Source organism: Columba livia, chromosome 17 (genome assembly GCF_036013475.1).
Source record: "Columba livia isolate bColLiv1 breed racing homer chromosome 17, bColLiv1.pat.W.v2, whole genome shotgun sequence".
NCBI classification, from domain to species: Eukaryota; Metazoa; Chordata; class Aves; order Columbiformes; family Columbidae; genus Columba; species Columba livia.
Genome location: NC_088618.1, coordinates 9224602 through 9237254, shown reverse-complemented (window position 1 = coordinate 9237254; position 12653 = coordinate 9224602). Strand labels below are relative to the sequence as shown.

Genomic DNA, 12653 nt, shown 5'->3' with positions numbered 1-12653 from the left:
TGTGAGTCATGACTAACATCAATTATGTTCTGCTCCTTGGATTTCCCTTCTCACTGCTGCTTTTTTGGTGTATGAGGTTACCTACCTGCTATAAGACAGGTTCTCACTCAAGTGATAGTTTGGGTCCTTTTCATTGCAGGTACTGTAACACTTCAGAGCTCTTATCAAAAGGCTCCCAGGAGTCCCTGGGGTGCTCAGTGAAGTAGATCACTCTGCAAACAGGATGGCAATAATAAGTAAAGGGGAAGCTGGTAAAAGCTTTGGAGTTGTTAGAATGGTTGTTCTGCACAGAGATAGCAGGGGCATAAAGAAATGGCACCAGCAGTGCCCACAGAAAAGGCCTTCATATGATTCTGAGTGAGGAAATTTGGGAGACCACCTCTGTGAGAGGTTCAGGGGAGGAGGAGCTCACTGCCCACAGCTCAGAACTCATGGAAACCTGATAAAAAGCAAGGGCTCTAAAGATGGGAAGAATTCATATATCCAGCCTCACCACACGGCTGTGAAGTAAGGAGGAAGAGGTAGACACAAAGGGCTGCTCACCTGCCTGCCTTCAGAGTGTGGGCAGGATGAGGTCCTTGACTCCATCACATTACAGAGGAGGTGAAGGGGCTGCCAGCGTGTGTTGGAGGGGAAATCCAGTAAAAAGTCTCTGATTGCTATTGCTGACTCGATTTGGGAATTAGGCAAAATCCAATCTGACATTGGCCCCTGTCCTTCTAAGCAGAGCAGTAACTTAAATGCCTGCTGAGCATCTAAAATCCTCATTCACAAAGAGCAATTGGTTGTCCTGTCACCACTGAAAGGTAATGGTACAGGATATCGTGAACATCCCCTCCCCTCTTGATATTCTATTTCACTTCAAAGCAGAACATCACTCTGATGTAACTGTTAAGGCCAGAACTGGGCTCACACCTTCCCTGCCAACTCCTTCCCAAACTGCCCTGCCATGGGCAGAGCTGTCATCTGCCGGGGGCAGGGGGGAAAACAGTGGATGTGAAAGAAGGTAGAAGAAAACACTGCTCTTGTGCCTGATCATCTGCTCCCTACTTCCCATGTCCCCCAGAAGCAGCAAGGCTGATGATCCTTTTTCTTCCCACAGGAAGATGAAGAAGCACTATGTGGTGACCGGAGTGCTGACTGCAGCCCTGTTGGGGCTCATCTTGTTCCTGGTTCTCTTCTTCGGGCTGCGCACTCGCTTGGAGGACATACACATTTATCAGAGGGCGGCTGTGGCTACAGATGCGGGGCAGTGCTCAATAATTGGAAGGTGTCTGCTGACTGTGCCATGACTCTTGTTATCCCTGACAGCTTTTCCGCAAGACAAAACTGTTGTTTCCTTGATATCCAGGTGCAAGCCTGGTAGTTGCCCAGCACAAATGGTCTCTAACCTCACTGTAGAAAGAGGAGGCCATAAAAAAACCTGAGTTTTTAGCATGCCTGACCAATGTTCCTGCTGTTGCTCAAAGACAACATATCAGGCAAAGATTCCCTAGATGCATGAACAAGGGGAATGAGAGATGCTTTTCAAGCTCCTTTTAAAAACCATTTATTAAGCTGTTTCCCAGTTGTAGATGCAAGTGCTGCAGATTTCAGGCTCCTCAGAGAGTTGTCATTTCTCATGTCTAATGAATGTGTCTGGGATGTCTGTCCCCAAGTGTACTTTGACACATCTTGGTGTTTTCAAGGTAGTGTGGTCTGCATCTAGTTTGTTAGGATCTACTCTCTGAGGTGACAGGAGCTCAAAACTTCTGTTCCTGAGGAACATATAGACTGAGTGTGCACATATGTACATTACAGAATCTGTTATAGCTGCTCCGATGAGATAGCTCCACTGCTGGCAGGTAGCTGAGACACTGTAACATGTCACCATATGACGCCTTCTCTTCTGCTGCACAGGGACATCCTTCAGCAAGGAGGATCAGCAGTGGATGCTGCGATTGCAGCTCTGCTTTGTGTAGGACTCATGAATGCTCACAGCATGGGCATTGGAGGGGGCCTCTTCTTTACCATCTACAGCAGCACAGGTAAGGGACAAGGCCATACACATCTGGGACAGTTTGAGAACTATTTATCTAAAGCAGGTGATTTATCCTACCTGAGCAACTGACTCCCACAGCTTCTGGGGGAAAAAGGCTGTCCTCAAAATAATTGCCAAGAAACAGGCTCACATTGATCAGACTTGTTCAGCAGAGACCACACCTGTGTGTTGAGTCCAGAGCTAAACATCATCTTCCTTGCTCTGTCATTAAAGGAAAAGTGGAAATCATTAATGCAAGAGAGGTGGCTCCAAAAAGAGCATCGGAGGACATGTTTGGGAACAACACACAGCTCTCTCTGAAAGGTATGGCAAAGGCGGTTTTGTTGGTTAGGTGGGACTGCATAGCTCCAACATTACCTGTTACTGAAATGTCTGAATTAAGAATTTCTTTTGGTTAGGTTCTTGCATATCTGCAGGATTTCTCAACTAGAAATGTCCTCCGCTTTACACAATCTGCAAGCACAGACTGTGTCCTCTCACTGTAAATTATTCTCCTCTGAAGGACTGGAAGCTGCAGGCAGCTATGATAGCTTCCATGTTCTGAGCAGCTTTTCTCTGGTACAGAGCCAACTGAGGGGAAATGACCCAAAAACCTGAGTTACCAGCAAGATGACAGATGTCTTTCAACAGTCCAGAATATGTATGCAGAAATATGAGGCCAAATAATTCTATTAGTATTGTATACATAAGCTGAGCTGGTCATAGTACACATAATCCCTGCCTAAAAACAGGTCTGACAGAGAAGCCTGCTCTACCTCCTAGTCGCTTTCTTTTCTTGCTGTGGAAGACTAACACATTCTTTATCTGCTCCAGGAGGACTGTCCATTGCTGTTCCAGGAGAAATACGTGGGTATGAACTGGCTCACAAACGTCATGGCAAACTGGCGTGGAAAGACCTGTTTCTACCCAGTATCAAGTTGGCAAGAGAAGGATTCCCTCTTGGGAAAGGACTTGCAGCAGCCATCAAATCAAAAAAGGCGTCAATTGAAAGCAATCCCTCACTGTGGTAGGTAGAGCAGTCTCGCTGTGGCAGGTAAAGCAGTTGCTGTTCTGTGCAGAGAAATTTGGGGTGACTGCATCCTAGCTGAGGAGCCTCTGTGCTTGTGTAACGTAGTGTCTGTGAGGAGTGTGCCTCCCCTCCAGTGACCATACTCACTGTACCTGCTGGTACACCTGAGAGTGCTAAGTCATGTGGCAAATATTAGGAATGTTCAGTCCTGACCTTTAAAGGGAAATAAATTCTGCTCTCAAAGTTCATTTGTCTGAGTAAAGGTGGAATTAGAGTACATGCTGGGATAAATCTGTCAGATGGCGATGTATTTTCTGAATCTCCAGCTTTTCCTCATGTTCTAGGTGCGCTAAGCTAATCTGATCCGCATTGGGTCAGAGTCCCCTTGAATATCTCATTTACTGTCAGGCAGTGGGAATTTGGGTCATCTCTTACTCTGTGGTCAGCCTCCCTCAAGCAATGCCTCTGACCATCCACTCTGGGCAATAGCTATGAACATGAAGGGCTTTAAATGCTCTTCTACTTCCTCTTACAGTCAAACCCTTGGTGTCTGTGTCTCACTGGAGATCGTGCTTAAACCTCTCTTTCCCTCAAAATCTCTGCCAGCTGCAGGTGGGTTTCCAATCCAATTGGGATGTACAGCCCGGGCCTGTCTCCTGTACTTCCATCTGGCAGGTCCATGGCAGCACATTCATGATCTGTGATGAGGGAGCTAGAGAGGAAGCTATCTACCTCGAAGTGCTCTGACAAACGGGAATTAAATGCATTCTCCTGGACTCGCTGGAAGCTGTGAGCCTCATAGCTTCATAGTCTGTGCTCTGAACTGAACTGCTTGAGGTCCAGGACGATGGCCCCTCCTGGGCATCTTGAGGCAGTTGTTGCCCCTTTGGGCAGGTAGGGAGAGCAGCCTGCCTTGGTGAAAAAGATTGACAGTTCCTCCTGAAGGCTTCACTAAGCAAACTCTGAGTGATGTGGAGTCTCAGGTCAGAAACCACTGTTTACTTTTATGTCCCAGACCAAGATATCAGGACCCCTGGGGCTCAGGCAGTTTCTCTTCTCCTCAAGAAGCCTCTAGCATGAACACTCAAACATTGTGTCAGCTGGTACAGGTACACAGAGTTTTGAACTTGTCTCTCAGATCTGATCTTGTCAATCTCGTTTCTCTGTTAGTGAAGTGTTCTGCAGAGGAGGGAAAATTCTGCATGAGGGTGATATCGTCAAGATGCCTAAACTAGCCAACACATACGAGATTATAGCCATTGAAGGAGCAGACGCATTTTACACAGGAAGCCTGGCGAAACAGATCATCGATGACATCCGCAGTGCAGGTGAGAAACAGGACATCTGTCCAAAACAGCGTGAGTGACCTGCCTGCTGCGGCTCAGCATCCAGGGAGGAGCCGGTGACCTGCAGAAGCCTTGGAAGCGGGTCCAGCCTGCTGCCTGAAATGCCGCCTCTGAGATCTGTGTCAACAGGACACCCAAGAGAAGCCATTAGTGCTTTAATGGATGAAACTCAGAAATGGATAGTAAATACTGTGCATTTCTGTCTAGCAAGTCTCTGTGTTTCTGGATAGAGCTGAGCAGATGCACGCTGTTTACAGAGCCTGAATCCCACAGGTTTCTGCCTAGAACAATAACATACCTGATCCTGTAAACACTGAGCTTGTTTAATCTCTCGGTGCCACTAGATGGGGGTAGTATCCTGTCCTGACTAGCTAGCACTGGCTAGCTTCGGTCAGCCTCCTGTGACTAAGTCATTTACTGGCTCGGTTTATTTATTACTTTATTTTTATTTTACTGTCTTCCCCTTTCTGATAAGAAAGGCGATGGAACATACAAATTATTCGGTTTGTGGGGTAGCACAAAGTGTCTGCACCCAAAAGCTGCATCCTCCTCCTGTAAGTAGGACTCTTAAAGATGTTTTGTTACCTGACATTGCTGGTGACCGTTGTAAAAAAGATGGATCACCAGATTTCTGGCTGCCGTAAATCAGCCCAATTTCAAGCTTAGGCTATCTGAGCCCCAGCGGGATCTATCAAGGAATAAATTAATCTCCGGTGCACCCATCTTTGCTCTCTTTACCTCGCAACTTTTAGGATTTGTCTGTGTTTGCTCCGGTCTTTGCTGTGATGCATGGTGATGGACTATTACTTCTTCTGCCCACCAGAGATCATACAAACCCACATCTATAGTTTCCTCCTCTTTTTCCAGGGGGCATTGTCACTTTGGATGACCTGCGGGACTACAACGCAACAGTGATCGAAGACCCCATACAGCTCACGCTTGGGGAGTTTACCCTTTACACACCTAGTGCCCCCCTGAGCGGCCCAGTGCTCGCCCTCATTTTAAACATCCTGAAAGGTGAGAGTGCCCTGACTGGCGCCTGATGAGCAGCAGGAGCTGGCAGAGCTGTGAAGACACCACCTTGTTTGTTGTGGGAGCTGGGCCTCCCTTGAGAGCGCTCCAGCAGGGGAGAAGTCTGAGACCCCAGGAGGGATCAGAGATGCAGAAACATTCCTCTTCTGCTGCAAACTTAGGGGTGTTACCTTCCTACTTGAAATACAGGTGTGAGAGGAAAAGTATGCTCCCAACTGGGGCACTTCCCTGGTACTTGCATGGGTGGAAACTAATTTGTACTTGAGACTTCTTTAGAAACCCTGCTGATGACTCCCACAGTGCTCAAAACTCCTGTCCATGTGGAGACTGTACAGTCCAGAGACTGCATCTCTATAGAAACTGGGTTTCAAGATTACACCATTTGACACAGGTTGATTAGCAGTCCATTGACCGGGTACTTTCCTTTGTGTTCACAATTGTTTGTCTTCTGTTGCCAGGATATAATTTCTCTGCTGACAGCATCAAAACCACGGAGGAGAAAGGTTTGACTTACCACCGCATTGTGGAGGCATTTCGCTTTGCCTATGCCAAGAGGACTTTACTGGGAGATCCAAAATTTGTCAACAATACAGAGGTACCTGGCAAAAGCCTTTTCTTTCTGCAACACCAAGGTTGAATGGAACATAGCTTAAAGTTTTCGGGTGACTAAACTTTGTCAGGGATGCTCTACGCCACCTGCTATTGACAGGCACTGAAGTATCTCTGATCAAAATGTGAAGTCCTGTGTGACTCATGATTGAGCTGTGAGGGATATAAATGGAGGAAACCTTCTTACTGTAAGGAAAAGCAGAATCCTCAATTCACCAGAAGTGCTTGAGTATATTTAGGGCTAATCCTCCTTGTGTTCATAGTGTTTGAAGCCTTATTTATTAGGTGACATTTCCAGCATCCTTGTAGCTCTCTAGCCACAGTCCTACCTATAGTAAATGGACTTAAGATGGGAAGGGGTGAGGCAGAAATCCTCCTTTTCCCAACTTTGCACTTTGTGCTTTTACTTCTGTGACTCTGCAAAAGCAGCAGGATCTAAGCCTGCCTTGGCTTGATGGACACAAATTTGCAGCTTACAAAGCAATGATCAGAGCTTGCCTTGGCCTAGTCCTCTCAGCCCCATCCCTTTCCTCTCATCCCTGAAGCAGGTGTAACACTGCTTGCCTGCACCTTACAGCAGTGTTGAGGACAGCTTTCCATAGATGTACAGTAATGGATGCTGATTAACTTCCCACACAAAGGGGTGCACTGTAACAGCTGCTTCTGTGACTGCTTACAATGCTCTTTGGTACAATGTCCATCTTTCAAGAAGGAGGAAAGCCCCTACTGGAAAGCAATAGCCTCCCTGCTGGGATTTGCCACTCTTCTATGGTCTGAAGTATTGGATATCAGCCTCATAGCTACATACCTCTTAAACTTAATCTGCTGAGTAACTGCATTGGATTTCTCTGACAGGCAATCGGGAACATGACATCAGAGTTCTTTGCGGATAGTCTCCGGGGGAAAATCACAAACATCTCTCATCCAGTTGACTACTATGAGCCAGTATATTACACTGGAGATAATGCCGGTACATCCCACCTCTCCATTGTGGCTGATGATGGCAGTGCTGTGTCCGCCACCAGCACCATCAACCAATAGTATGAGCTCAGACATTACTTCCATGTGCGCCTTTGCCATCTTCCTAGTGGTGGTTCTGTGGTTGGTATAAAACGTCCCTGAACTGTCACCTCTCTGGCGGGGTAGCGATGGGTAGCACCGATGATGGGCACTTCTGCTGAGCTTGCAGGTGAATTCTTAACACTGAGGCCTGTGTGGCTGGGTCAGAGGACAAAATATGTCCCCTCTCACATTGGGTTCGCCCATTAAGAAAACATTCACTGCATCTGGATCTTCTCATAAGCACTGGTATCGCTGCCGGCTCCGATTTCCCAGGCATCTGGAAGGAATTTGAGCTAATACAGCTGGCCTGGAAGTGCAGTGTTTGACTTCAAGTGCTGTCAGGAAGAGCTGTGTTCTGTATGTATGGCCTGAAGCTGGGGGGGTGAAGGTTCTTTTTTGTCCATAGAGAATGGCTCCAGCTTGACACATCTAAGCAAAACCCCATTTGTTCCCGATGTGCCTGCCTTTGAGCTGTGCTGCCTCTGAATGGAGCGCAGGGCTGCCCAGCTGGGAGGGGAATTGTTTGTACTTCACTGTTGTGCTGTTTCTCTCCTTGGGGTCTTTGCAGGGGAGCTGCAGAGCAGGGCTCTGGGCTTCCTTTCCTCTTTGTGTATGTGTGTATTCATGGTATAAACTACTTCCTTCCCCCAAGGGGTGACAGAATGTCCTTTACAACAGGAGGGAGGGGAGATTTACTCCAATCAAATCCCAGGTTTAACACTGCAGTAATTTGCATGAACCTCTTCCTGGATTTGCTCTGGTTTTGACATGTCTGCATCAACTTGTTTTGTCTAGCTTTGGCTCTGATGTGCGATCCAATGTGAGTGGAATCATATTTAATGATGAGATGGATGACTTCAGCTCGCCTTACATAATCAATGGATTCGGGATCCCTCCTTCTCCAGCAAATTTCATAGCACCAGGTAGCTGTAAACTACCTTCCTGGCTCAGGCTTTTGCCTATATCTTGCACACTAATGCTGTGGTGTCTGCAAGGTGGGCTGCAGCACATCTACGATCAGGCACAGATCTGAGGCTTTTTCCAGAGGACAGGGATAGTGGGATCCCCAAGGGCTGACCAATACATGTGAGCTTAGTCAGGAAGGTGGATACGGAGGCTCTGGGTTTAGACAGGGAGCAGAAGCTGGTAGTTTGCAATCTGCAGGTAGAAAGCTGAACCTCTGTTGCATCTGTGTCCCCAACAGGTAAACAGCCGATATCTTCTATGTGCCCCTCCATCTTGGTGGATAAAACAAAGAAGGTCAGGATGGTGGTTGGTGCTTCTGGAGGAACAAAAATAACCACAGCAACAGCACTGGTATGTGATGATGTGGGCAAACTGGGGACAAGGCCGATGCAAAACAAGTTGGAGGAGAGGAAGTGTTGGGAGTAAGGGGCTCAAGTCTCTGCCTGTGATGTGACCATGGCTGTGTCCCTGCTGTGGGCCGGGAGCCTGAGAGGTTCTTGCCTGGACTTCTGAGGGCCGCATCTCAAATGCCAACTACTGCCAGAGCTACAAAGGGTCTCTTATTAAATTACTTCCTTCAGTGATTCCAGGTCTTTTCCTTTGGCAAGTTGTTCTTACCACTTGTGGTGATTTGTGACCGGTTTAGCTTTGACTTCTGTTCTCTGGATCTCCATTAACTAGTCTCTTTGTCTAGTTTAGAGCCATTCCCATCCACCGTCCTCAGCTTTGGATGAAAGTCACACAGAGAGGCTAAATAAGAACTTAGGCGAGGTGCAACATCAGGCTCTCTGTGAACTGCTGTGGCAGCTGCTCAAGTGCCCAGACAGACCAGAAGTGACTGCAGGAGAAAGCTGCCTCCTGTGCCAGCACACACAGCAGGTCGGAGCGCCAGGCTGGATGTTGCTTTCTGGCTGAGGCAGAGGAGAAATCTCCATAAAAACCACTACAAGCAGTTTTCTAAGCCCTTGATCCTGAGGCTCTTTTCACTTGCCAGCAGCTCCAACCTGCAATTTAAGCGTGTAAAGATGGGCCGAACTTAAGGAAACCAGTTGCGCAGTAGCAGGAAGGTGTACCTATGTGTTTGCTGAGGTAACTGCTGTGCATCTAAGCCAGTGCTAGCTTAATCACAGTGGCATAAATCTAGCCACAATAGTTTGAGGAGCTGATCCTTTTATTAGGTTAATTTTAGTAACTCAAGGTTTCCTTGTGTGGGAATCCTCAGCATACACAAGATGACTTGTTGCAGTGGTGTTTGCTTTGGCAAGAGAGGGACTGGTGAAAGCAGCAGGAACGAGGAATTACTGCTTTTATGTGCTCTGGTGAACGTCCTTCTGATATCTCTGCTTATTTTGCTACAAGGGTCAGGCCTCTTTGAAGGCAAGTAACTAACATTAAGGCATTTTGCTTCCCATAGGCGATCATGAATTCCATCTGGTTTGGTTATGATGTGAAGAAAGCAGTGGAAGAGCCCAGAATTCATGATCAGCTTTTTCCCAATGTCACGGAGCTGGAGCAGGAAATAGAGGAGGTTTGTCTAGCCGGAGCCTGGGGTGCGCGTGAATTTCTTGTATGATGCTGGGTTCCTATTGTCACAAAGGCATGCGCCTCTGGCAAATCACGAAGCTTTGCCAAGTATTCCTAGGTGAGCAGTATTAAAGCTGGCACAGGTCAAGTACTGGGTCACAATGAGCTGTTCAAAGTGTACCTTTAGTCTCAGTCACATGGATTTAAGGCCTAGCGTGTTCAAGCACGACCTATATCTGAAACTGATGTTCTGTATCTCCTTGCAATGTTGTTTGGCTCAAAGGACTTAGAAAACAGCAAACCCCATCAGAGCCTGAACCATCCAGCAGTCTAAATCCAGAGACTCTCAGGAAACCCTTGACCTATTGTGCAGTCTCCCGATGGATCCCAAAGCGCTGGCACAGAGCTAGAGAGGGAGGATGCGCAGAGGAACCTGAGAACAAACTTGAAAATGTTTTCACAGCGAAGGTCTCTGTGCTGTTAGTCTGAGAGCTGATGGCAGGATCTGCCTCGCTCTGCCTACTGCTCGTGTGAGCTGGCAGCTTCAGTCACTCTGAGGACTGAGACAGGTGTGGTCTTTGTACTTATCTCAACCCACCTCTCTATATTAGCAAAAACTGCATAAGGCAGTTTTCATCCAACTATACAGAAGATCCTCCTTTAATAAGTTTCTTGTTAAAATAACAGCTGAGATACCTGCCTGCACCAGGGAGGATGCTCTGCACTCTACAAGTCCTGTGTTTTCCCCACTACTCATACTGGATCCATCAGTTCTGGTGGCTCGTATACGAATATCTGAGGCAGAATGCTCTGTGACCAGGAATAGTATCAAAAGCCCACACTGAGTGACACAAATGCAACATCTTCTCAATTCCACCCCAGAAAGCAAAGAGAAGAGGAGGAACAGCGTGTAGTTTTAGGAGACCTATCTAAAGCAGGCACTGAATGGTTGGGTAGTCATGGAGGATGAAGGTTGCAGACTACAGCATGTGTGCAGTTTCTCTGTCCTTATTCACTTCTGCATTCCAGGCTGTAGAAGAACAACTAAAGAAGAGAAAACACGATACCACACGGGTGAGCGGCGGTGCGGTTGTGCAGGCCGTTCTCAGAACCGATGACGGATGGGCTGCAGCCTCCGATTCCCGGAAAGGCGGCTTCCCTGCAGGCTACTGACATGGCTCAGCTCCTTTTTTCAGTGTCTAGTGAGACACTGAGGTGTGTTTGGGGGGAAGATCCTTTAGGTCTGCAACTCAGGGACTTCTCACAGGAAAGAGAACAAATTTACTTGTGGTTCTGTTGACAGAGCTGGGACAGTTTTCTACAGCCGTGACCGAAGTGCCTCATGCCACAGCAGTCTGCTAAGACAGGCGCGTCTCCCAGGACGTGCAGTACTTACTTGAAGAGTCTGTTCTGCCTTGAAGAGTTTGTTCCCTGCCTCCTCTCCATCCTGTGAAGACAGATTGGGTACCCAGAGTTTCCAAAAAGGTCCAGCTCACCCAAGCTGCAGGAAGTGTTTCCCTTGCACAACGTCAGCTATAAGGAATGTCCCTGTCACTGCTAGAGATGAGATTTGTTTCTTGTTGAGTAGACGGGGGTTGCAGGACTCTGGATTTTCAAAGCTACAAACTGATAGATCTGTGCCGTGACAGGAAGCCCAGCTCTAGCCTGGGGTAAGTCTTCACAAACTCATCACTCTTTCTTTTAAGAGTGGTGTTTCTGATTTTCATTTCACTTGGTTATTGGAGATGAGTGGGTAAATGGGCAAATGGCTTCAAACTTTTTTATATTTCTGTTGAGAAGGTCTAAAGGGAAGATGCTACCTGTAAAACTCTGAGCACAACTAAAATAAATAAATATGGAGTCACAGATTTTTCTTGCCTGCACAGTTGCTACTGAAAAGTAGGACTATGTGAGTCTGCATGAAAGAAGCTCTCCTGAGATTTTTCTTTCTTCACTCCTTTGATGAAGCTATGATTGAAAATAACAGTTACATAGCTAAAACAAGCTTGTTTTTCTCTAGTTTTCTTTTTACTGCATCATACTGCAGGCCCGAAATACCAGAGCTGAGGAGGTGAAACCTCTAAAAAAGGGCATGCTGCAGATACTCGTTTAAAGGTAAGTTACCATTAATCAGACCATTAATGACCTCTTAGAAATCAATGTCTGATATGGAACAGCTGTGAGTGACTGTACCTGTATATGAGAGGGCTTTTGTGTTCAGCTGCCAACTAATACATCACACTAGATAGACTTAGTTTAAGATGTTTCAGGATGTTGTCAAGCTCTAGGGGTGTTTATGAAGTCCTTGAATCACAACTAACAGTAACTGAACTCATCCATTTGGCTTATTGAAACTTCCTGTCAGTTTGTAAGAACCTTAAAATACAGAATGTGTTGAAGAGAAAGTGAAAGGCTGAACTTTAAGGCATCGGGCAACTTCTTTGCTTTGTTTCTGGAATTGAGGAGAGTCTAGTTTCAAAGAATAAAGTGCTAGCTCATCAAAGGGTCACAACTTCACATACGTATTTGCTTATATAATTCCCACTGAATGAGGAGCTTTTACCAAAAGTTGCCTGAGATGTGCTCTGTGCTTCTCTTTCCTGATGTGTTAGGTGCAGCTAAGGCGGTGGTTGTAAATAACCTGGAGTCCTTGTGTTTCTTTAAAGAATGAGATTGGTTTGGGGCCAAACCTGTATCTTTTTATTGCTAAACTGAGACTCTGACTTTTCTACTTCTTGTCACTGGGTGGTACGCTGCTGTTTAAATCCAGTTTGCAGGGCATTTGGGGGAGCTTTGATACCCTTTGGACTTAGGACTAGCTGAGCTCTTTCTTGGCCAAAATTATTGCATAGCAAAATGAGCTTTAGTGCAATCTCAGAGTCACTATAGTGAGCCTGAACTACAATAGCAAAAGCTTGTGTTCTGAAAACCAAAGGGCAACTGTTTTCTGGGAAATGCCTGTTGGACAAACACGCTTTCTGAAAAAAGTTTGAGTGCTGCTGGGCTACTTCTAGCAGCTTGTGGTACAGCAGTCTCGCATCCCTGAATTTCTTCTAGCTGGTCA

General features: G+C 46.6%; 1 protein-coding gene across 9 annotated transcripts in view; it reads left to right on the top strand.

Annotated features, from left to right (window-relative positions):
- The window catches only part of GGT1 (gamma-glutamyltransferase 1), a 57630-nt gene extending 46173 nt beyond the window's left edge, over window positions 1-11457 (top strand). For 7 of the 9 annotated variants that reach the window (XM_021289621.2, XM_065033721.1, XM_065033722.1 and 4 more), the window contains 12 exons: window positions 1103-1270; window positions 1900-2027; window positions 2255-2344; window positions 2855-3047; window positions 4221-4378; window positions 5264-5413; window positions 5887-6023; window positions 6893-7077; window positions 7895-8022; window positions 8304-8416; window positions 9480-9593; window positions 10619-11457. In XM_021289621.2, the coding sequence (XP_021145296.2) occupies window positions 1107-1270; window positions 1900-2027; window positions 2255-2344; window positions 2855-3047; window positions 4221-4378; window positions 5264-5413; window positions 5887-6023; window positions 6893-7077; window positions 7895-8022; window positions 8304-8416; window positions 9480-9593; window positions 10619-10762 (1704 nt within the window). In that variant the 5' untranslated portion in view covers window positions 1103-1106 and the 3' untranslated portion in view covers window positions 10763-11457. The remainder of the gene's footprint in view (window positions 1-1102; window positions 1271-1899; window positions 2028-2254; window positions 2345-2854; window positions 3048-4220; window positions 4379-5263; window positions 5414-5886; window positions 6024-6892; window positions 7078-7894; window positions 8023-8303; window positions 8417-9479; window positions 9594-10618) is intronic. The other 2 variants (XM_065033723.1, XM_065033720.1) reach the window with 1 other exon arrangement.
- Window positions 11458-12653: the final 1196 nt, after the last annotated feature.